Genomic DNA, 25,778 nt, shown 5'->3' with positions numbered 1-25,778 from the left:
TGTATGTACGCCCCTTACACTATTGTTCCATACATGCGGAGGTTCTTGACCTTAACGGCCGGATCCTTATGCTGGATAGAGATCGTATTACCAAGGGAAAAAGAAGATTAATGGGTTTATGCAGGAAGATGACCCTGGGGCGCACATGGAGTCCGTACCCAAGCAGCCATACTGGATCCCTGCCGGCGTGTTACGGCCTTCACCCTGCGGCTCTAGCAGAGGCCCAGAGTATTGACAATCACTAATATATTTCTAAATAATGTGTTAGAAAATAAGAAACCTTGAATTCTTTAGCGGACGTTCGCACAGTGCTTTTTTGCAGTCGGTTTTTTGTCTGCATGAAAAACGCAGAGTGGTGGCAGGAAAAATGCTGCCTGAGTTACGCACATTATTGATGCGTTTTTTTATGCATTCAGTTGAATGGGTAAAAACCGCTGAAAGCAGTGAACGTGTGCAGTCTAAAGAAGAACCGCCAGGACAAAAAACGGCTTTTATGAATAAGGTTTTGCTGCTACAGTAAATCGCTGCTTTCTGCATGGAAAAAAAACGCAGCAAAAATGCTATGTGTGAACAGGCCCTCATCATTGCAGTGAACCATTCATTGAATCTTCCAGCTTTTTGTGATTCAGACGGTTTTCCTGGAGAAGAGCGTAGACATGCCTCATGTGCGAAAATACAACAGAATATGTACCAGGAAAAAATGGCAAATGATATGCGATGAATGTGTCTATAATCCTACAATGATGATGAGGGAAGCGTCATGGCGTCACCACCGGTGGATAGTCTCAGCTTTGGCCTCTTCTTGAAGCTTTATGATGTCTTCGGATTCTGGACGTTGGATCTCTGGGAACATGGAGCTCAGGCCTTGAAGTGCGGCCAGCCCTGAATCACCCGGTACAGGCTGTTCCCTGGGCAGCTTGTGCTCATCACATTGCGATGTCCCTTCAGTGCATAACTCCCCTTGATGAGATTCTTGGAGACCGCACAAGCGATGAGGCTCCTCGCTGCGTTCAGAGCAGCAGAGTTGGGAGCACGGTCTGAAAAAAAACAAGAAAGAACGCGAGCAAAAGAGAAGAGAACTGAGAAAACTTTCCCAAAACCATCGCGGTCACATGCACAGAAGATATCTCCACTCACTGGTGAAGGAGCCTATGAAGCTGATGCCTGTGGAGATGGGGTTGTAGGATGTGGCATGCGCCCCGAGTGTCGTCCATCCTCTGCCCTCGTACACGAGGCCATCCTCTCCGATAAGGAAACTGCATGGAGGGAGGTTGAAATGATTAGATTTTATCTACAATTTTTAACTCCTTCACTCCAAAACCCTTCTTTCATTTTTGCATTTCTGTTTTTTGCTCCTTTTCTTCTCAGAGCCATAACTTTTTTTTATTTTTTGGTCAACATGGCCATGTGAGGTCTTGTTTCTTGCGGGACGAGTTGTACTTTTGAACGTCACCATTGGTTTTACCATATCTTGTACTGGAGAATGGGAAAAAAATTCCAAGTGCAGTGAAATTGCAATTCCACAACTGGTTTTTGGATTTTTTTTTTACCATGTTCACCAAATGCTAAAACTGTTCTGCCATTATAATTCTCCAGGTATTTTACTAGAGTTGAGCGAATTTCTTCAGGTCCCCGCTTATCCGGCAAGCTATAGCACTACATGGATACATGGAGCGCGCCAGCTGATTGGCACCGCAGCAGCATGTGTCGCATAGAGAGCCCAAAAAACACGCTCAATGATCAGCCGGTGCGCCCCATGTATCCGGGTTCCTTCTGCAGCTTATTTGGCAAGTGCTATAGCTTGCCGAATAAGCGGGGACTAGTGATGAGCGAATATACTCATTACTCGAGATTTCTCAAGCACGCTCGGGTGTCCTCCGAGTATTTTTTAGTACTCGGAGATTTTGTTGTCATCGCTGCAGCTGAATGATTTACAGCTGTTAGCCAGCATACATGTGGGGGCTGCTAGGGAATCCCCACATGTACTTAAGCTGGCTAACAGATGTAAATCATTCAGCTGCAGCGATGAAAACTAAATCTCTGAGCAGTCATAAATACTCGGAGGTCACCCGGGCGTGCTCGGGAAATCTCGAGTAACGAGTATATTCGCTCATCACTAGCGGGGACCCGAAGAAATTCGCTCAACTCTAGTCATTACGAGTTCATAGACATTAAACATGACTAGGTTCTTTTATTATTTAAGTGATGACAAAAAAAATACAAAGTTTGTTAAAAAAAAAATATTGTGTCATTTTTTGAGACCTGTAGCATCTCCATTTTTTTGGGTTTGGGTGAGGGTTTATTTTTTATGAGCCGAGCTGACGTTTTTATTGATACCATTTTGGTGCAGATACGATCTTTTCATTGCCCGTTATTGCATTTTAATGCAATGTCACTGCGACCAAAAAAAACCGTAATTCTGGCGTTTTGACTTTTTTCGCTACATCGTTTACCGATAGAACGCTGTGATACCAAATGTGTATTTTTTTAATTTTGTTTTATTGTTTTATTTTGAATTGGGCGAATGGGGTGTGATTTGAACGTCTTTTTATTTTTTTTAAAATGTTTTTAAAAACATATATATTTTTTTACTTGCTTCAGTAGTCTCCATGGAAGACTAGAAGCTGCGATCTTCTGATCGCCTCGGCTACACACAGGCGATCGATCGCTGTGTGTAGCGGAAATGCTCACTTGCTATGACAATCACAGGCGCATGTCGTGAAGGGGTTAATAAAAATCATTTTATAGAGAAGTTTCCATGTTTTGCTTTTATCTCAGTCTCGGCTCCGCACAATGTGTTATGGCCGTGGTCGATAGTGCAGCTAAGCTCACATTAAAGTGAATTTGGTACAGTACATTCACAAGTAACCACATGTTGGGTAAAGAAGGATTTGTTGAATTAAATTTCCATGGCTGATTTTTTTTTCAGGGGAGATAAGCCGCTATCAGAGGATGACGGGATGGGGGTGTCCGGAACCACTCTTTCTCCCATTGCAAATTAGCATTTGGCTATTAGAAGTGATCAGTTTTATTCCCTTCGGCCATTTTTGACCTTCAGGACGCTTGTTTTGCCTCTCACTTGTAGCCGATGTCGCACCAGCCTCTGGTCTTCATGTGATAGTTTTGTATGTTCCTGACTTGGGCGCTACACGTCGTCCTGGAGTTACAGAAAGCCCCTTCCGTGTGGTGGATGATCACATTAGGCACGGGGGTCCTCAGATTGGATCGACAGGTTGGGTTCTTCCCTCCCCATTGACGTCTTGTTACAATAGTCGGGCAACCTTGACCAAAAGGAAGATGGAAACATTGATGTTTGCTGTAAATGGGCACCGCTGAATCCATTTACATTAAGTTTGTAAGAAAACTGCCCAAAAATACCTAAATACTTTACTATGGACAAATGTCCCCAAGAGGTGGTCTCCTTCAAGTATTAATGCTCCCACTTCTGATGAGAGTTTTACCCCATCGCCGATGCCAAAGACGGCAAGACATGAGCTTGATCTAAAGCCAGATAGATGCGCCATGCTCTTGCCTGTCTCTAGGTCCGGCTCAGGCCGTGCCGTGGGATGCCAGTGCCAGGACAACGCAAGTATTATGAGGTCCCATTTGCGCCAGTTTTTAGAACAAAAGTCAGTTCTCTGCATACTGGACTTTTTTTTTCTATTCTGGAAAACAGGTGCACAATGGACCCCAGAGAGACCCCGTAATAATGAATGGGGCCCAACTCTTTTTTTCCATTTTCATTATTAATGCAGCAGATCTTTTTTTGCACATGAAATCCATTTTCCTGTCCCTCCAAACAGATGAATGGGGAGCGCAGAAGCCGGTGACAAATCACAGACAATAGAAGGACGCAGCAATAAAGGAATTTCCAATAAAACATAGTAAAAAGTTAACAACGGAACAGGAGACGCTCATCACTCCACAATGTCTCAGTAATAAAACCTTAGTCACCGCTGGGGACTTCTGCAATCAGTGAAGACGTGTTGGATGATCAGCAGCTTCTGGTGTGGTGTTAGGGTTTTATTGTGGTGTGGAATAATAGCGACGTTTTATTGGAAGTTCCTTCATTGCTGCATCTACTATTTTCTATGCACTTGGGACTCTATTAATCCTGGAGAAAATCTGTGCCAGGTTGGATCCCAGTTTGCAGCTAGTGAGCTGACGTCTATGTGTTCTGTTCTGCATCAGTCAAGGACAGGCAGCTAGTCTTTGCTAGACACTCACTTCTATTCACTGGAACAAATCAAGCCAGACATGTCACTAGAAGCAAGGATCACCAAGCTATGACTTGCCTACTGTGGACTCATCATACGAAGAGAGCGATCACTGGAGAAGGACATCATGGTCAGAAGAATAGAAGGAGCAAAGAGGAAGACCAGCAACCTGATGGCTTGATACTATCGAGGTTGCAGCAGAGAAGACCATGATGGCCCTGTCTAGACTCTGGTGGACCTATATAGACCCTGGTTTACCTGTCCAGACCCTGATGGACCTGTATAGAGTCTTGTTGACCTATCTAGACCCTGGTGGATCTGTCTAGACCCTGGTGGACCTGTCTAGACCCTGGTGGATCTATCTAGACCCTGGTGGACCTGTATAGACTCTTGTTGACCTATCTAGACCCTGGTGGACCTGTCTAGACCCTGGTGGACCTGTCTAGACTCTGATGGACTTATCTAGATTCTGGTGAACCTGTCTAGATCCTGGTGGACCTGTCTAGACTCCTATGGACCTGTCTAGACCCTGGTGGACCTGTCTAGACCCTGGTGGGCCTGATTAGACCCTGGTGGACCTATCTAGGCTGCTCAAGATCCATCTTCCTACAGCATTAATCACCTTGTTGCAGCATAGTAATTGCACAGGAGCTTACCGTGTGTAACAACTCAGGACAGGAACAGAGTCAGGAGCAGACAGATCATGGTGTCAGGACACATCTAACCGAGAAGCTGCTGATGACTCCTTGTGTAGAGATGAAGAAATGTCTCTGCTGCTTCTGTATTTATAACCTGATGTCAGAATTGGGAAATCTGGGACTGCCCCACAGCAGTGAATGGACGCCTTCCTAAACCACAGCTACCTGAGAAGTGAGAAGATACCAGAGGAACCAACAGTTGTAAAAGAACACGATAATAATACATTCCTTTGGGACTGGACAATTTTATTTTTTATTTTTTTATTATTGCATTCAGATTATAATTTTTTATTCTTTCCTCAATACATTATTTGAGGGATTGTTTTTTGTGGGCTGACCTGTCTTTGTCAGTAGAAACACTTTGGGGTACATATGCTTTTTTTTTTTTTTCTACAAAATTACATTCATTTTTGAGGAATGCAAAACAACCCGCTTTATATTTTCTGGGAGAATGGAATTTTTTAGATAAATTTTAATAATGTTAATTTTCGCTTTTTTTTCTCCCTGGAGACGTGAACCTCTTACATGATGCTTTCAAAGACATGGTATTTATATATAATAGTGATATGGTGACAGCCGACTCAAGGACCTTTTTATGCAGATGCTGCCATGATAAACCGTCATCCTGACCATTACTATCACTGAGTCCTCTCCATGATTGTACAGGACCAGCTTCCATGCACGGCAATCACAGCAACACGTGTGCAGCACGGCGCCTAAACCTTGTGGAAACTGTAATGGCGGCCACACTAGCTGTCACTTAGCTTTCCTAAAAGTAGATATACACCATATGGAGAAAAGTGTTGGACACAAGTCAATCATTGCGTTCAGGACTCAGGTTTCTCATTCAGCCTCATCATCTCCAGTGTATAATATCCGGTCCTATTGCTCCTGGGGTATAACTTCTGGCCCCTTGCCATGCCATCTGCCTTTATTGATATTTGACAAAATGATACCAGTGCGATCCTGTAATAGAAGCCATCGGTGTAAAAAGTCGTGAGCTATTCCATTTGATGCTATATAGTCAACTGAAGCAGTATGTACTAGATTTCTTACAATAACCTCAGAAAGAGTACATGCCTAGGAAAGGCAGCTTTAACAAACGATAAATGCATCCAAAAATTAGAACAAGCGAAAGCTATAGCCTTAAAATAGTGAACATACTTTATTTCGAACAAAAGACGTAAAAAGACATTATCATAAAGGTAAGTAAAAAATGGATTATGCGGATACACAGTGCAAATGATATAATCGCCCCAGACTGGAGCCAGGCAATGTTATGGGTCATAGAATACAAGGTAAGTAAAGAGCATGTAAGCGCTTCAAGAGGCTAAAAAGGTGCTAATGTGCTTTGGTGCAGCGATTTTATAATCAAGAAAAACTGATAGGCCAAGGATTGCAAGCTAGTGCAAGTGTGAATATATCCTAGTGGATAAAGTGGCCTAACTGTATAGACAGCGGTTAAGTAAATGTTTACTATAGCAGACTGACGTGATGACCCAGAGTAAATGAGGCACAGTGGCAAGGACACATTACCTGCAGCCGTGGAGCGATTCCCCGACGCGCGTTTCGCGTGTAGCTTTGACGAGGGGTAAGGTGCAAAGTGGAGTTGCCGGCTTATATCATGTGGGGACATAATGGCAGCGGCTAAGGCGGCGCTTCCGCCGGGAAAGTCCGCCGACGTCATCGGGCCTCGGCGTCATGCGTCGGCGCTCCTCCCCGCTCGACGCGTCAGAGCTGGGGGGTTGCACCGTAGCACAATAGACGCGTTGCCCCGGCAACGCCCAAGCAGGACGCCCAGCGGGAGCGCACACCGCTGCAGAGGAGAGAACAGCAAGTGCTCCAGTGTGTATGGCAAGCAGCGAACAAGGACCACGCAGGGGGACTATGTCCTATGTCTGTATAATATCTCTGTGAGAAAATGGTGTGTGTAAGAGTCCTAAGAAGCTAATAGGCAGAGAGAAAATAGGTGTACCAATGGGAAAGCTTTAAAAGGGGAAGATGTGCAGTGTGGGCATGGGTTGCCTCAGGGAAAAAAGGGGAGGGGGGAAAAGGGAAGGTGTGTATATAGGCAGAAGTTACATCTAAGGATTGACCTGCCAATTAAGGAAAACAAAAAGTAGAAAAATATGTAAAATATGGCAGTTTATACAAAAAGGACATAGGTGCCATATAGTCTAAAAAACCCTATTATGTATAACAGTGAGTCGAAAAACAGACATATGTATCAAAAAGGAGCATAAATATAATTAACATAGTATGAAAATATCCAAGACTCCAATACGGAGAAGTGTGGTCCTCGTCTAGAATGGATTAGGCCGCTTGCACTGTGATGTAGTTTGCAGATCTGTTTCACTACGCCTCAGCAGTGTCCATCATGTCCATGGATATCAAAGAAAGAAGAGCATCATAGACGGATTACATGGGTGAAACTGTTGTAGAAGAAAAGCATATATGTTAATATAAAAACATGATAAAAGCACTAAAAATACATAAAATAGGTTAGAGAAATGGGGCAAAACTGAGAATTTCATTTAAGCCGTATGGTTGAACTGACCCTATTCTGTGGATCCACCGGGCCTCCAGCTGGGCAAGGGATTTCCTCCAATTACCCCCTCTGGCATCTATGTAAATTTTATCTATACCAAAGGCTTTTAAAAGAGAGGCATCACAGCCGTGTGCCACTTTAAAATGCCTAGGTACCGGTTTCAGGATGGCAAGGTCTTCAATCGCCTGGGCATTGATAATATCCCGGTAGTGTTCTCTAATTCTCGTTTTGAGCGGTCTTGAAGTAAGGCCTACATAAATTTTAGAACAGGGGCAAAAAATGTAGTAAATTACCCCAATGGTATCACAAGTTATGTGTTGGGTTATTGAAAATGTCGTTTTCCCATCCCAAGATTTGAATGTGGTGGCCCGTGCCATATTAGGGCAAGCGATGCAATTGCCGCAAGGGTAGAAGCCCCATTTAGGGCCTTTGGATGTAAACGCCTTTTCCGGGGTGGCCCCTGGGTAGTAGCTCCGGACCAATTGGTCCTTGAGGTTTGGGGATTTCCTATATGTGATAGAGGGTCGATCCGGGAGATGCTTTGCGAGGGTATGATCGACCTTTAGGAGGGGCCAATATTTAGTAAGCGCTGATGACATATCCTTCCAATTTTGATTGTACGTGGTGATGAAACGAATTTTCGTATCAAAAGTAGTTTTGTTGCGAGGTTTCAGTAGGTCAGTACGGTTGGCCTTTTCGGCTCTCTTTAGTGCCCTCTTTATACTTCTCTTAGAGTATCCTCTGTCCTGGAAACGCGTAGCTAATGCGGCTGCCTGCTCGGAGAAGTGCCCGTCATCGGAGCATATGCGTCTTACCCTGAGAAATTGCCCAATCGGGATACTAGAAATAAGGGGTCGAGGGTGAGAGGAGGTGGCATGCAGGAGGGAGTTCACTGCCGTTTCTTTGCGAAATATGCTGGTCTCCAAGCATCCCCCTGGGGGACCTAGTATTTGGATGTCTAGGAAATCAATAGAGGTCTGGCTGCGTTTGTGGGTCAGTCTGATGTTGTAACCATTATCATTTAATAACCCAATGAACTCCAGGAGGTCCTGCTCTGGGCCCTGCCATACCATAAGGATATCATCTATATAGCGGGCCCAGAACAGGACCCGCTCGATGTGGGCTACAGGTTTAGCGAAAAAGATGTCCCTTTCCCACTTTCCCATAAAAAGATTTGCATAGGAAGATGCAAAAGCCGCACCCATCGCGGTCCCCTGCTGTTGCTGGTAGATGCTCTGCTTAAAAATAAAAAAATTGTGCTCAAGAGCAAACCTAAGGAGGGACATTTCCTGCTACAAAAAACTGACGTTTAACCCCACGGTCAAATTTAAAGGGGAGTTGCAGGATATTTTGGATAAAGCATTTGATCAGGGTCTCATAACAGCGGATTTGAAAAACTATCTAGTCCCACTTTACCCTAGGATGGCGTGTATATACTTCATACCCAAAATCCACAAAAACCCCCTTAACCCCCCTGGACGCCCTATCGTTTCTGGTAATGGTAGCTTGACGGAGACTATTTGTAAATACCTGGATCATTACCTCAAACCCCTAGTCGCAGATCTCCCCTCTTATGTCAAGGACACTAGTGACGTTCTCAGAAAAATAGAGGGCATTCCTTTAGATTCTGACATGTGGTTGGTGACTATGGACGTTGAGTCCCTTTATACCTCTATTCGGCACCAACATGGTATCAAGGCCACACAAACATTCCTTGAAATGTCGGAGTACCAACCCGACTTTGTTCTTTTTTTCTCCTCACCCTCCTTAGGTTTGCTCTTGAGCACAATTTTTTTATTTTTAAGCAGAGCATCTACCAGCAACAGCAGGGGACCGCGATGGGTGCGGCTTTTGCATCTTCCTATGCAAATCTTTTTATGGGAAAGTGGGAAAGGGACATCTTTTTCGCTAAACCTGTAGCCCACATCGAGCGGGTCCTGTTCTGGGCCCGCTATATAGATGATATCCTTATGGTATGGCAGGGCCCAGAGCAGGACCTCCTGGAGTTCATTGGGTTATTAAATGATAATGGTTACAACATCAGACTGACCCACAAACGCAGCCAGACCTCTATTGATTTCCTAGACATCCAAATACTAGGTCCCCCAGGGGGATGCTTGGAGACCAGCATATTTCGCAAAGAAACGGCAGTGAACTCCCTCCTGCATGCCACCTCCTCTCACCCTCGACCCCTTATTTCTAGTATCCCGATTGGGCAATTTCTCAGGGTAAGACGCATATGCTCCGATGACGGGCACTTCTCCGAGCAGGCAGCCGCATTAGCTACGCGTTTCCAGGACAGAGGATACTCTAAGAGAAGTATAAAGAGGGCACTAAAGAGAGCCGAAAAGGCCAACCGTACTGACCTACTGAAACCTCGCAACAAAACTACTTTTGATACGAAAATTCGTTTCATCACCACGTACAATCAAAATTGGAAGGATATGTCATCAGCGCTTACTAAATATTGGCCCCTCCTAAAGGTCGATCATACCCTCGCAAAGCATCTCCCGGATCGACCCTCTATCACATATAGGAAATCCCCAAACCTCAAGGACCAATTGGTCCGGAGCTACTACCCAGGGGCCACCCCGGAAAAGGCGTTTACATCCAAAGGCCCTAAATGGGGCTTCTACCCTTGCGGCAATTGCATCGCTTGCCCTAATATGGCACGGGCCACCACATTCAAATCTTGGGATGGGAAAACGACATTTTCAATAACCCAACACATAACTTGTGATACCATTGGGGTAATTTACTACATTTTTTGCCCCTGTTCTAAAATTTATGTAGGCCTTACTTCAAGACCGCTCAAAACGAGAATTAGAGAACACTACCGGGATATTATCAATGCCCAGGCGATTGAAGACCTTGCCATCCTGAAACCGGTACCTAGGCATTTTAAAGTGGCACACGGCTGTGATGCCTCTCTTTTAAAAGCCTTTGGTATAGATAAAATTTACATAGATGCCAGAGGGGGTAATTGGAGGAAATCCCTTGCCCAGCTGGAGGCCCGGTGGATCCACAGAATAGGGTCAGTTCAACCATACGGCTTAAATGAAATTCTCAGTTTTGCCCCATTTCTCTAACCTATTTTATGTATTTTTAGTGCTTTTATCATGTTTTTATATTAACATATATGCTTTTCTTCTACAACAGTTTCACCCATGTAATCCGTCTATGATGCTCTTCTTTCTTTGATATCCATGGACATGATGGACACTGCTGAGGCGTAGTGAAACAGATCTGCAAACTACATCACAGTGCAAGCGGCCTAATCCATTCTAGACGAGGACCACACTTCTCCGTATTGGAGTCTTGGATATTTTCATACTATGTTAATTATATTTATGCTCCTTTTTGATACATATGTCTGTTTTTCGACTCACTGTTATACATAATAGGGTTTTTTAGACTATATGGCACCTATGTCCTTTTTGTATAAACTGCCATATTTTACATATTTTTCTACTTTTTGTTTTCCTTAATTGGCAGGTCAATCCTTAGATGTAACTTCTGCCTATATACACACCTTCCCTTTTCCCCCCTCCCCTTTTTTCCCTGAGGCAACCCATGCCCACACTGCACATCTTCCCCTTTTAAAGCTTTCCCATTGGTACACCTATTTTCTCTCTGCCTATTAGCTTCTTAGGACTCTTACACACACCATTTTCTCACAGAGATATTATACAGACATAGGACATAGTCCCCCTGCGTGGTCCTTGTTCGCTGCTTGCCATACACACTGGAGCACTTGCTGTTCTCTCCTCTGCAGCGGTGTGCGCTCCCGCTGGGCGTCCTGCTTGGGCGTTGCCGGGGCAACGCGTCTATTGTGCTACGGTGCAACCCCCCAGCTCTGACGCGTCGAGCGGGGAGGAGCGCCGACGCATGACGCCGAGGCCCGATGACGTCGGCGGACTTTCCCGGCGGAAGCGCCGCCTTAGCCGCTGCCATTATGTCCCCACATGATATAAGCCGGCAACTCCACTTTGCACCTTACCCCTCGTCAAAGCTACACGCGAAACGCGCGTCGGGGAATCGCTCCACGGCTGCAGGTAATGTGTCCTTGCCACTGTGCCTCATTTACTCTGGGTCATCACGTCAGTCTGCTATAGTAAACATTTACTTAACCGCTGTCTATACAGTTAGGCCACTTTATCCACTAGGATATATTCACACTTGCACTAGCTTGCAATCCTTGGCCTATCAGTTTTTCTTGATTATAAAATCGCTGCACCAAAGCACATTAGCACCTTTTTAGCCTCTTGAAGCGCTTACATGCTCTTTACTTACCTTGTATTCTATGACCCATAACATTGCCTGGCTCCAGTCTGGGGCGATTATATCATTTGCACTGTGTATCCGCATAATCCATTTTTTACTTACCTTTATGATAATGTCTTTTTACGTCTTTTGTTCGAAATAAAGTATGTTCACTATTTTAAGGCTATAGCTTTCGCTTGTTCTAATTTTTGGATGCATAGATTTCTTACAAGATGTAAGCAAGGAGGTTGATTCAGATGTGTGGAGAGACTTAGTCACTAAAGACATTAAGGAAATATCGATCTCCTCGATATATGGGTTGTTGAGAGATGTATTACGACCATCAGGGACAGACAAAGTGTTTTGCAAATGGGAAAAATACATGAAAGATGAAGAACTTGAGCATAAAATACTACATGGATGGAAATTGGTAAGGGAACATATCATAAATGAGCAATGGAGGGATAGCCAATTTAGAATAATGCATAAAATAATATGTGGCTTTAATATACCGCCAACTCCACAGAACCCTGATAGGCAGATGAGTTGCCCCAAATGTGGCGCATCAAGAACAGATATGGAGCATGGCATGTGGTCGTGTCCCAAGACACAAGAGTTATGGACAATGGTTCAAGATATGTATCTACAGATGTGTGGGATCTGGGTGGATTCTAGCCCGTTGTGCTGGCTGTTTCATTATACGACAGGCAAAACAAGAGGGGGTCAGTTACATGATCTGTTCCATACTATTGCTTTGGTGACAAAACGTTTAATTTTGCAATATTGGTTGGCTAGTACACTCCCAGGGATAAAAGAGATTAAAGCAGGACTAATGGCTGTCCTATATTTAGAAAAAAGAGAAGCAGAAAGGGATAAAGATAAGATGACGAAAAGATTTTTAAAAAAATGGAGAGTGTTCATAGAATCCTTATTGTCGACAGGGGAAATTCAAGAGATAATGAGGTCCTTTGTTAATTCAGATTGGTATTTGTTAGAAGATTTAAGTGGTAGTTTGGATAAATTAAAATTTGTCACATGATAAATGCATCAGTTGGTGTATGTTCTGGATTTGATTGTCGGATTCCAATCATTGAAGCTGGTTAGATGTGGACATTAGGGGATATGTTAATACTATTTGTGTTACAAAGATTAATGTTTGTTTTATTTCTATGTAATAATTTAAAGCAACATTTGCAATATGTATTGTACTTATTTGTTTAAAAAAAAAAAAAAAACAACCAATAAAAATGATGTTTTAAAAAAAAAAAAAGTCGTGAGCTTCATGACGAAAAGCTGCATGCAGCCGTACATCACCAAGCACAATGCCGAGCGTCGGATAGAGTGGTGTAAAGCCGCCACCACTGGACTCTTGAGGAGACGTGTTCTGTGCAGTGATGGGTCACACTTCTCTATCCAGCGTGTGATGGCGGAGTCTGGGTTTGGTGATTCCAAGAGGACGTTACCCCCTGACTGCATTGTGCCCCAGTACATATGGTGGAGGCGGATAATGCTATGGGGTCGTTATCAGGGGGCGGCCTCGGACCCTCAGCTCCTGTGAAGGGAAATCTTAACCTTCAGCACAAGACATTGTGGACACTTGTAGCTTCAGCCTTGTGGGAACACGTTAGGGAAGACCCTTATCTGAAGTATGGAGGGGGTCACACATCCAACACCTGTAATGGAGATTATTAGCCTGGCATCCCCCAACATCAGGGTCTGACCTCACAAATGCTCTTCTGGATGAAAGGGCAAAAACTCCCACAGATGCCTCCAAAATCTTGTAGAAATCCTTCCCAGAAGAGCGAGAAGGGCATCGCCATATTAATGTCTGTAGGTGTAGATGGGGGGTCCGAATGTGGGGGGCACATACTTTTCTCCATATAGTGTATGTAAGGAACAGACAGGTTCTCTTTTCTGATTGTTGCTGTGTTTCTTATCTCAGGTTATAACTTATTATTCTTTCTATTTGGTTATAACGTCTGAGCTGTGACTCTCCTCGCGCTGGACCTGCGTCTCTCGTCTGTTGTCCTCCGCGTGGCTCTGCGGCGACTCATGGCCGCCGTCTTATGTAAGAGATCGGGGATTTCTACACAAGTGAGAATGTTTCTCTTACTCAACACCGTGAATGTTACGGTAAGAACTAACGGTAATTGTTTCACAAGCTGAGCATCGCAGGATGAAGCTGCTCAACAGTCATATCCAGAAACCACAACATCGCGATACAGAACTCGCAGCTGTAGCATGATTTGTACTGACAGTGGGTCCGAGTCTTGTGGGCTCTTTGTCCAATAGTCACATATTCACCATTGTGGCCGTTATCCCAGGGACCCAGATTTTCCTACATCAGATCCCATTATCTGATCCAAGGCTCCCAAGGTCGTCAAAGGGAACCAGCCGCTTTCCCTAGACGAGTCCTGTCTCCGATGCTCTAATAATTCCTCCCTGGGTGGGATTGACATCCTCCATGCGAGAAATTTCCAAGATTCCTACCGTGATAGTGCATGGTATAGAGGATATCAATGACGCCCAGAGTAATGTGATTAGAGGAACTGGAAGGGAAGCAGCACCCTGCCGGACTAGTCCTGATTCGCTTACATATGCCGAGCTGTGGTTGGTTTATGATCCTTTTTAAGGCCTTATTAGAGTACAGAAATTGGCAGATATAATGTTAGAGTGGTGGTTTGGGACAGTTAGTAAACCTAATAGGGATAAGGATTCAACCATAGCTCATAAAGTAAGCTACAACTCACCCAAAGTTAAGCACAGCTCCCCAAGAGTCAGCCACACTCCACACAGAATCAACTATAGGATCTACGGGTCCATGACTCCTGAATAAGTGGCTCTAGAGTGATCCACAGTGTCCCCAGAATCAGCCAGGGTCCACCAGGTTCAACCATAGTTCACCTAGTCAACTACAGCCCACCCAAAGACAATCCTAATGTTCATAGTCAGCTACAGTTCACCCAAGCCCAATGCCCGTAGTCAGCTACAACCCACCCAAAGACAAGCCTAATGCCCATAGTCAGCTACAGCTCACCCAAAACCAAGCCCGATGCCCATAGAGTCAGCTACAGCCCACCCAAGGTCGAGCCCGATGCCCATAGAGTCAGCTACAGCCCACCCAAGGTCGAGCCCGATGCCCATAGAGTCAGCTACAGCTCACCCAAGGTCGAGCCCGATGCCCATAGAGTCAGCTACAGCTCATCCAAAGCCAAGACTGATGCCCATAGTCAGGTACAGCCCACCCAAAACCCAGCCGATGCCCATAGTCAGCTACAACCCACCCAAGCCCGATGCCCATAGAGTCAGCTACAGCTCACTCAAAGCCAAGCCCGATGCCCATAGAGTCAGCTACAGCTCACTCAAAGCCAAGCCCGATGCCCATAGAGTCAGCTACAGCTCACCCAAAGCCAAGCCTGATGCCCATAGTCAAATACAGCCCACCCAAAACTAAGCAGATGCCCATAGTCAGCTACAGCCCACCCAAGCCCGATGCCCATAGAGTCAGCTACAGCTCATCCAAAGCCAAGCCTGATGCCCATAGTCAAATACAGCCCACCCCAGTGACCACAGAGTAAGATGGAGCCCACAGAATCAGCCACAGTGTCCACAGAATCAAAGCTCTTTGCAAGTAAGACACAGCTTACCCAAGGTCAAATATAGCACCCCAGAGTCAGTAACAGCCCTCCTAGAGTCAGCCACAGATGCCACGAGTCCTCCAGAGCTCACCACAGTGCCCAGTACTGCTGTATTAACCCACAGCAAAGAGGGAAGGAAGGTCCTTATACACATCAGATCAAAATGGGTCAAAGAAGCCATAGTACATCTCAGACTGCATCGGTCAATATCGGATTTTTTAGCCAATTGATGCAGCCAGAGCTTACAGGCATGTAAAAAATCCAACATGTCCAACCAGTGTTGTAAATCATAACAAACATTCGACTTGATCATCGGTCAAAAGTTCCCACCGAAACAGCCAACGATTGTTTGTTATGGTTGAAATTGGCCATTTTGGAATTCTTTATCTAATGTGTATGGGCACCATTAGGCCTAAGCTCGTCAGTCCACAAGGCTGAGGAGCTGTTCAATATTGTTTCTCCAGGGACAGAAGCTTGGTGGCCCAGGACTAATAGGGACCAGTGACCCAGGACTGAGCCATGAGATGAGGGCAATTATTTATTGTAAAATATAGATTTTTTATTTGGTTGAGATTGATCCCTAGAAGAGGAATCCTCAGTAACGTAAATGTGGGGACTCCACTGAAAACGCCTGAGCCCAATGTCGAGAAGCTACAGTACATAATGGGCTCATTCTGAATGTATAGATCTATAGTTTAGAATTTATGTATTTTCTGATCTTTCAGCCATTTGTGGTGAAATAAAAGCAGACTCATTTGTGCGGTGCTCGGATTTATTTTCCTACATTGCTTGCCGTGTAGATCACGCTCTATGGCAGCGATTCCTTCTTAGCCTAGAACCGGCCCCACTGCTGGAGGTTCTTATATAACGCATCCCCAGGGCACGTCGTGCTGAGGACGTCGCGGTGACCCTTCAGGGTGTAGTTTTGTTTGATCTTTTTTAGGTCGACTCCACAACGGATGAGACTTTTGGCTGCATTCAAGGCATCCGAGGATGGGAGACTGTCTGGTTACAAGAGGAGAGGGAGAAAGATGTCAGGTGCATTACACAAAAAAACAGGGACGGCTGGATGGTGCAGGAGTAGTGCGGCCATGATCCAAACAAAGCTCCACGCACCATGTCTGTCCTTACCCGAAACCCTAGCACATAGGTGCACATGTGTAGGTAAGGGGTTATTCCCAAAATAAGAAGTTGTCCCAAATCCAAAGAATAGGGAATAACTTGCTGATCGTTGGGGTTGGACTGCTGGGTCCCGAGATGGGGTCTCTGCAGCCCTCTCTTGAACGGAGCAGAGATGCGCACGCTCGTCCTTCGTTCCATTCTGCTGGGAGTAATGGAGGTCTGTTCTCGGTTATTCCTGAGAGTTCCGCAGGCAATAAATGGAGCAGAGGCCGAGAAAGCACACATCTGTCCAAGAAGGGGCTGCAGAGACAAACTGCCGAGACAAACCCTCAGGACTCCCATGATCAGCAAGTTATACCCTGTTCTACAAACAAGGGGTAACTAAGGTTTTTTATGGAGTGCATATTTATTTCATCCCATTGAAGCCAGCATGTCCCAGTCCTAGCAAAGTGGATGAATTTTATCATAATCACATCTATTTGCTGCTTTTTTCAGTGCGTAGAAATTTTTTGGGGGTGATTTTGAAAACTGCAATATGTTCATGTCTTCTGCAGAAAATAACCTTTTTTGTGCTGTTTTTACTCCGTCATTATCCTGAAATCTGTGGATTAAATCACTTTCCTGAATTGTCTTGCTACATTTTTATTGCAGAAACAGTTTAGAAATTTGCATGTTAGGCTACGTTCACATTAGCGTTGCGTCGGGCGCAGCCGCGGCGACGCATGCGTCATGCGCCCCTATATTTAACATGGGGGCGCATGGACATGCGTTGTCTTGCGTTTTGTGACGCATGCATCATTTTTGGCGCAAGCGTCAGGGCGCAGAGGACGCAGCAAGTTGCATTTTTTTTTGCATCCAAAATCATGCCAAAAATGGACGCATGATTCACAAAACCATGCGTTTTTGCATGCGTTTTGCATGCGTTGTGCGTTGCGTCGCCAAAGCAACACATAACAACGCAAATGTGAACGTAGCCTAATCTCCGCACCAAATAGTCCATGTGTGAACCCACCCTGAGAGGTCGCAGTCTAGTAGAGAACTGATGAGGATCTCGAAAAGGACTTAAGCAAATCTTTTGGGAACTTTGCAGTATACATGTGGCCTAGAATCCCTCCTACGCCATCACCGCCCCATACATTTCTATATTGGCTGTCATGCCGGGGCCTCTTCGATCTCAGCAGTCAGACCCTCTCCAATCGGTCGTAATAATAAGCGTTTTAATGTCCACTCCTGTCGTGTAACCCATTTCTCTACTTACTGAGAAAGTTTCCAATAAAAGAAATGCCGATGGACTGAGAGTTGGAGCCTGCGGCATGAGCCCCGAGCTTTCTCCATCCACGACCTTCGAATATGGTGCCGTCATTTCCGATTATAAAGCTGTAAAATAACAGGAAACAATTCTGCACTTTGTAATAATCCTCTCTATTAACCTGGAAATATCCCGGAGCCGTTCATCGGTGCCGGGTCCAGATGGTGCCACGTGTGACATCTCCCATTGCCACTTTCCCTGCACGGTGTCTGGAGTACCAATAACCAACACAGTGACCACATAACATCATCAATGCCAGTGACATACCATATCTATATAATACTGCCATAGAATTGTGGTTATCGGGTGTCAGACTAATGGTGGTGCCGCATCCTGAAGCACCGCACACGGATCACGCTTCCCAAAGACCGGCCGCGCCACAAACCCACATATGAGGATGGTAACGGTTTATGCGCCATGTACACCCTTAATCGAAGCTCAATACTAACTTGTAGCCGATATCACAATAGTTTCTGCTACGAGTGTGGTGGTCGTGAATGCTTCTCACTCGTGCGGTGCAGGACTCCTTTGTGTCGCAGGTCGGGGTGTCCGTATGATGGACGATCACCCAGGGGACAGGAGTCTTTAATTCAGATTTGCAGTTGGTTTTCTTTGTACTCCAGGATGACCTTTCAAAGATTTTGGGACATCCTGGATGGAAAAAAAAAATAAAATTAGAAAGTATTATCAATTTCTGTTTCTTGTCACAACTTACATTGTATTCTATGTGTTGTTCTTTTTCTATCCCGGAAGTTTTCAGTCCTGTGTTTGTTTCCCTATAAAAAAGCTCCTGAAGATAGAAGACGACAATAAATCTTAAGACTACCCAAACTATCGGCTTCGTAGATCCCTATGAAACTGCACTTAGGTCTTGTGGCCAGTGTCAGACTGGGATGCCGAGGGCCCACCAGTAACATCAACTCCAGGGCCCCACTTTTCAGCTACATTCACACATTTCTTTAGATCAAAGGTTTTCCAAAACCAGGCTTCAAAAATTAAATGGGATAGAAAACTCAAAATTAGATCAATTTTATTAATAAAATTACATCAATTCCTCTCATTTTATTGTGCTGCCCTATTAGACACACGGCTGTGATCTTTCTGGTTAAGGATTATCTGTGCGCTTTATTTGAATAGTGCTGACATTTTACCATGCTTACATATTGTTAACCCCTTATGGTCCTGCATTTGGTACTGCTACTCTGTTTTAATATTTTTTTATATATTTGCATTAATAAAGGAAGAAAAAAAAAATTCCACACTGAACATTTTTTTTTTTTTTTTCCTTTTTTCTTTTTTTTACAAATTATTCACTAAAATTATTTTTTTCTTTTCTAAGAGCACTATAAATATAATTACACTATATAAAAAATTCTGTTAAAATTTTATTAAACATACTAAAGTGTGATTTCATACTAAAATGTAAAATCCTACAATTATAAACATTATAACAAAAAAACAAAAACAAAAAAAAAACCTTGCTTTTTTCATATTGGGACTATTTCCATATGTCAAATAAAAATTTTCGAAATTTCATTCATATTAAAACTGAAAAAACTAATATGCAATCTTGTACCTGTCAATTTATTTGCTTTGCAGCTTTGCACATCATATACCTTCTATAACATCATTTCAGAAGGTATATGATGTGCAAAGCAAATAAATTATAAAAAGGTACAAGATTGCATATTAGTTTTTTTCAGTTTTAATATGAATGAAATTTCGAAAAATTTTATTTGACATATGGAAATAGTCCCAATATGAAAAAAGCAAGGTTTTTTTTTTTTGTTATAACGTTTATAATTGTAGGATTTTACATTTTAGTATGAAATCACACTTTAGTATGTTTAATAACATTTTAACAGAATTTTTTATATAGTATAATTATATTTATAGTGCTCTTAGAAAAGAAAAAATAATTTTAGTGAATAATTTGTAAAAAAAGAAAAAAGGAAAAAAAAATAAATAAATTTTCAGTGTGGAATTTTTTTTATTTTTTTTTTCTTCCTTGTGTGGGAAAAGAGAAAGGTATAAAATGTATTTGTTATATGAATTTTGTTGGATTCCTCAGAGTGCAAATTCTTACATATCTGAGTACCTGGGTGTGTCAGACAGCCCCCACCCAAATTGACATGCAGGGATATCTGCTATAAAATGTGTTCAGATAGATCTGTTTATATGCATGACATTAAACCAGGGATTCAAGCTTCAGGAGGCTAATTTGCATATTCCAGGTGCCTTCTGGGAGAAGCGAAGTCTCCCTAAGCTAGAAGATCGTTGGGTACAGCCGGGACCAGCTGCTTCGAAAGCATCACCAAACCGCGTGCCTTACGGCGCGCGAATTTTTGCCTGTAGGACATTATTGCAAGAGAGCTTGGCTGAGTAGATTACACAAGAAGGAAAACACACAGCAAGTCAGCAGGATCTAGGAGCAACATGGCAGATGTGACAACCTACATGGTGAGCTGCAGCATGTGCTACATGTTCACAGATCGACCAGAAGAAGAATCCAATTTCACCTGTCAGAAGTGTAGACTAGTGGCCCTTTTAGAAGAAAAGGTGCGGGGTCTGGAAGAAAGAATAGCAACTTTGAAACTCATCAAAGAGAATGAAGACTTTCTAGACAGAACAGAAGCATCTCTACTGGTCACAGAAGGTGCAAAAAGTGTCAGAGAACCTCAAAAAGCAGATGAGTGGAAGCATGTGACCAAAAGAAGCAAGAAGACCATGGAGAAATCACCAACCACACAACTGAAGAACCGATATCAAATCTTTGTAGAGGATGAAGATGGCACACCTAAGAATGAAGCAATACCAGCAAGCAAAAAAGAAAAGGGCACACAGCAACAAGTGACAGCAAAAAGTACAGCCAAGAAGCAACGAAGAGTGGTGGTGGTGGGAGACTCACTACTGAGAGGCACCGAAGCAGCCATCTGCAGACCGGACATAACTGCAAGAGAAGTATGCTGCCTTCCAGGTGCGATGATCAAGGATGTGACCGATAGGATACCAAAGCTCTTCAGCTCCAAGGACGTCCACCCATTTCTTCTGATACATGTTGGCACCAATGACACGGCAAGGAAGGACCTACCGACAATCTGCAAGGACTTTGAAGAGTTGGGGAAGAAAGTAAAGGAACTGGATGCACAGGTAGTTTTTTCTTCTATCCTTCCAGTAGACGGGCATGGCACCAGGAGATGGAACAGGATCCTTGATGCAAACAACTGGCTAAGACGATGGTGCAGACAACAAGGATTTGGATTCCTGGACCACGGTGTGAATTACTGGTATGATGGACTCCTCGCCAGAGACGGACTACACCTCAACAAACCTGGGAAACACACATTCGCCAGAAGACTCGCTACACTCATCAGGAGGGCGTTAAACTAGAAGAAGAGGGGACGGGAAGAAAAACATTAGACTCGAACAAAGACGACCCAGGAAAACATACTCAGAAGGGAGGTAAGAACATTTCTAAAACAATCCACAGTGAGGAGATTGGAACAAAACAAAATCCTCTAAACTGCATGCTCGCAAACGCCAGAAGCCTGACAAACAAGATGGAAGAACTAGAAGCAGAAATATCTACAGGTAACTTTGACATAGTGGGAATAACCGAGACATGGTTAGATGAAAGCTATGACTGGGCAGTTAACTTACTGGGTTACAGTCTGTTTAGAATGGATCGTAAAAATCGGAGAGGAGGAGGGGTTTGTCTCTATGTAAAGTCTTGTCTAAAGTCCACTTTAAGGGAGGATATTAGCGAAGGGAATGAGGATGTCGAGTCCATATGGGTCGAAATTCATGGAGGGAAAAATGGTAACAAAATTCTCATTGGGGTCTGTTACAAACCCCCAAATATAACAGAAACCATGGAAAGTCTACTTCTAAAGCAGATAGATGAAGCTGCAACCCATAATGAGGTCCTGGTTATGGGGGACTTTAACTACCCGGATATTAACTGGGAAACAGAAACCTGTGAAACCCATAAAGGCAACAGGTTTCTGCTAATAACCAAGAAAAATTATCTTTCACAATTGGTGCAGAATCCAACCAGAGGAGCAGCACTTTTAGACCTAATACTATCTAATAGACCTGACAGAATAACAAATCTGCAGGTGGTTGGGCATTTAGGAAATAGCGACCACAATATTGTGCAGTTTCACCTGTCTTTCACTAGGGGGACTTGTCAGGGAGTCACAAAAACATTGAACTTTAGGAAGGCAAAGTTTGAACAGCTTAGAGATGCCCTTAATCTGGTAGACTGGGACAATATCCTCAGAAATGAGAATACAGATAATAAATGGGAAATGTTTAAGAACATCCTAAATAGGCAGTGTAAGCGGTTTATACCTTGTGGGAATAAAAGGACTAGAAATAGGAAAAACCCAATGTGGCTAAACAAAGAAGTAAGACAGGCAATTAACAGTAAAAAGAAAGCATTTGCACTACTAAAGCAGGATGGCACCATTGAAGCTCTAAAAAACTATAGGGAGAAAAATACTTTATCTAAAAAACTAATTAAAGCTGCCAAAAAGGAAACAGAGAAGCACATTGCTAAGGAGAGTAAAACTAATCCCAAACTGTTCTTCAACTATATCAATAGTAAAAGAATAAAAACTGAAAATGTAGGCCCCTTAAAAAATAGTGAGGAAAGAATGGTTGTAGATGACGAGGAAAAAGCTAACATATTAAACACCTTCTTCTCCACGGTATTCACGGTGGAAAATGAAATGCTAGGTGAAATCCCAAGAAACAATGAAAACCCTATATTAAGGGTCACCAATCTAACCCAAGAAGAGGTGCGAAACCGGCTAAATAAGATTAAAATAGATAAATCTCCGGGTCCGGATGGCATACACCCACGAGTACTAAGAGAACTAAGTAATGTAATAGATAAACCATTATTTCTTATTTTTAGTGACTCTATAGCGACAGGGTCTGTTCCGCAGGACTGGCGCATAGCAAATGTGGTGCCAATATTCAAAAAGGGCTCTAAAAGTGAACCTGGAAATTATAGGCCAGTAAGTCTAACCTCTATTGTTGGTAAAATATTTGAAGGGTTTCTGAGGGATGTTATTCTGGATTATCTCAATGAGAATAACTGTTTAACTCCATATCAGCATGGGTTTATGAGAAATCGCTCCTGTCAAACCAATCTAATCAGTTTTTATGAAGAGGTAAGCTATAGGCTGGACCACGGTGAGTCATTGGACGTGGTATATCTCGATTTTTCCAAAGCGTTTGATACCGTGCCGCATAAGAGGTTGGTACACAAAATGAGAATGCTTGGTCTGGGGGAAAATGTGTGTAAATGGGTTAGTAACTGGCTTAGTGATAGAAAGCAGAGGGTGGTTATAAATGGTATAGTCTCTAACTGGGTCGCTGTGACCAGTGGGGTACCGCAGGGGTCAGTATTGGGACCTGTTCTCTTCAACATATTCATTAATGATCTGGTAGAAGGTTTACACAGTAAAATATCGATATTTGCAGATGATACAAAACTATGTAAAGCAGTTAATACAAGAGAAGATAGTATTCTGCTACAGATGGATCTGGATAAGTTGGAAACTTGGGCTGAAAGGTGGCAGATGAGGTTTAACAATGATAAATGTAAGGTTATACACATGGGAAGAAGGAATCAATATCACCATTACACACTGAATGGGAAACCACTGGGTAAATCTGACAGGGAGAAGGACTTGGGGATCCTAGTTAATGATAAACTTACCTGGAGCAGCCAGTGCCAGGCAGCAGCTGCCAAGGCAAACAGGATCATGGGGTGCATTAAAAGAGGTCTGGATACACATGATGAGAGCATTATACTGCCTCTGTACAAATCCCTAGTTAGACCGCACATGGAGTACTGTGTCCAGTTTTGGGCACCGGTGCTCAGGAAGGATATAATGGAACTAGAGAGAGTACAAAGGAGGGCAACAAAATTAATAAAGGGGATGGGAGAACTACAATACCCAGATAGATTAGCGAAATTAGGATTATTTAGTCTAGAAAAAAGACGACTGAGGGGCGATCTAATAACCATGTATAAGTATATAAGGGGACAATACAAATATCTCGCTGAGGATCTGTTTATACCAAGGAAGGTGACGGGCACAAGGGGGCATTCTTTGCGTCTGGAGGAGAGAAGGTTTTTCCACCAACACAGAAGAGGATTCTTTACTGTTAGGGCAGTGAGAATCTGGAATTGCTTGCCTGAGGAGGTGGTGATGGCGAACTCAGTCGAGGGGTTCAAGAGAGGCCTGGATGTCTTCCTGGAGCAGAACAATATTGTATCATACAATTATTAGGTTCTGTAGAAGGACGTAGATCTGGGTATTTATTATGATGGAATATAGGCTGAACTGGATGGACAAATGTCTTTTTTCGGCCTTACTAACTATGTTACTATGTTACTATGATACCTGAGGAAGACTCTAAGAAGTCGAAACCGGTTGTATTTTAGTTTGAAATAAAAATCATCCTTGAATCAGAATATCGAGTTCCATCATCATCCTTCAGGAGCGCATATTGCTGGGAAAAACGTCCACAAAGTGTTATCGCCTATGAAAGCACTGTTCAGTGCGCTCATCAGTTCCCAGATCTTTTGCAGCAAACTGAGTGGAAAGAGGAATGGAGTGATCCATGGATTGGATCTATACACAGTATATCAAGACACCAAAAAGGTGAGTGGATTCACACTGAGTACACACCTTGGGAAACTACTACACTCAGAAGTCTGCGCTTCCCATTTCTCTCCCTATAATCCCCTCTTGTTTTACATATTAATCAGTGGAGGGATTCTTGTGCCTTGGGATGTTGGGGACTGATGTGTTGAGGGAGCAGAGACCAGGTGAGGAATAGACAGGAGATATAAAAGCTAGACATAGCCGGGGCTGCAGATTTCACACGGTGTGATGAGCACACGTGTGTACAGTAGACGATCCGCTATGGCAGCACAATTGCAGCCATGAGCAGAAACCATTAAAGTATTGTTCCTGCTGGGGAGGGTCTGTGATCAGGGCCAGACAGGAGAGACCCCAATGACTGGATATAAAAGCTCACTGGCGGTAAAGGGCCCATTTAGACCATCTAGAGGGTAACGTACCATGTGCCAAGACGCAGACGGCCAAAAGGAGCAGCACGAGACGAGTCATAGTGACACCAGATCAAGACAGCAAACTTCTCTAAGAGATTGAGCAGAAAAGGACATTACAGTAAATTGTCGCACAATACATTTGTATATAGACCACCATAATTCTGTATTAGCCATAACTAACAGTGACAATCACGGTGCCCCATATGGCGGGACACAATGCTGACCGTTAAGCTTCTGAGCCGCCGTACAACGTCTGTGAACAGTCATTTCCCATAAGGAGCAATGAAAAAAATTAATTCATTTCTTTTTGCTTCAATAAAACTTTTCTATTAAAGTTAAACATTTTTAGAAAAACAATTCTGCGCCTGCAGAGAATGTGGGAGACTCACCTCCAGGACGACGGCGCTCCTCTGATGGAGGACGCTGGTGCTCCCATCACCCTTTATACAGATCTGTGAGCTGGCACCCGGAGAGGACGGGGAGGGACCTCTGAGGTCACACCGTAAAATTAGAGAACAGGTATCATTAATACGGGGATTTCTGAAGTTGAAAAGTTTATTACCGTATTCCTTTTTTTTCACAAAAACAAACTAACAAGATAACAATTCGAGTTTATTGTAAATGACAATAAGATGGCAGAACAAAATCTTACATAGTAAATTAATATAAAACTAAGAAAAAAGTTCTAAATTATAAAATAGATAATTTTACATTTTATAAAAAAAATAAGCAGATAAGTTTTTGCCTTTTGACGACTCCTTTAAGATCTATACAGACATTGAACAAGAAGAAGATACTGGAACACTCAGGCTGCAGAGACCCTCTGCTTGCTGCCAGCTCAGCTCTGATGTAGTCCCCTTGTCCATTGTCCTAAACTGGATCCTGAC

The 25,778-nt window shown here is 43.5% G+C and overlaps 1 protein-coding gene across 1 annotated transcript; it reads right to left on the bottom strand.

The window, feature by feature from the left end:
* Positions 1–721: 721 nt before the first annotated feature.
* On the bottom strand, positions 722–25,325 carry LOC138666174 (peptidoglycan recognition protein 3-like). The gene is made up of 8 exons (XM_069754413.1): positions 25,281–25,325; positions 24,901–24,979; positions 18,245–18,446; positions 17,745–17,863; positions 16,204–16,369; positions 3,080–3,316; positions 1,138–1,256; positions 722–1,037 (listed from the first exon to the last, which is right to left on the bottom strand). Exons 2-8 carry the CDS (start codon positions 24,947–24,949, stop codon positions 859–861), a joined length of 1,071 nt encoding a protein of 356 aa, XP_069610514.1. The 5' UTR covers positions 24,950–24,979; positions 25,281–25,325; the 3' UTR covers positions 722–858.
* Between the last annotated feature and the right edge of the window lie 453 nt (positions 25,326–25,778).

This window comes from Ranitomeya imitator, chromosome 2 (genome assembly GCF_032444005.1).
Source record: "Ranitomeya imitator isolate aRanImi1 chromosome 2, aRanImi1.pri, whole genome shotgun sequence".
NCBI classification, from domain to species: domain Eukaryota; kingdom Metazoa; phylum Chordata; class Amphibia; order Anura; family Dendrobatidae; genus Ranitomeya; species Ranitomeya imitator.
Note: the sequence above shows the minus strand (reverse complement) of the source record. Positions and strands in the feature narration are given on the sequence as shown.

What these genes read in the sequence shown, in the direction of transcription:
- LOC138666174 (XM_069754413.1), bottom strand. Translation starts at nt 24,949, where the DNA reads ATGACTCGTCTCGTGCTGCTCCTTTTGGCCGTCTGCGTCTTGGCACAT. An exon ending in CGTCTGCGTCTTGGCACATG is followed by an intron (nt 18,447 to 24,900) that starts GTACGTTACCCT and finishes TTTTCCATCCAG; the next exon opens with GATGTCCCAAAATCTTTGAA. An exon ending in TTTTATTGGAAACTTTCTCA is followed by an intron (nt 16,370 to 17,744) that starts GTAAGTAGAGAA and finishes TCTTGTAACCAG; the next exon opens with ACAGTCTCCCATCCTCGGAT.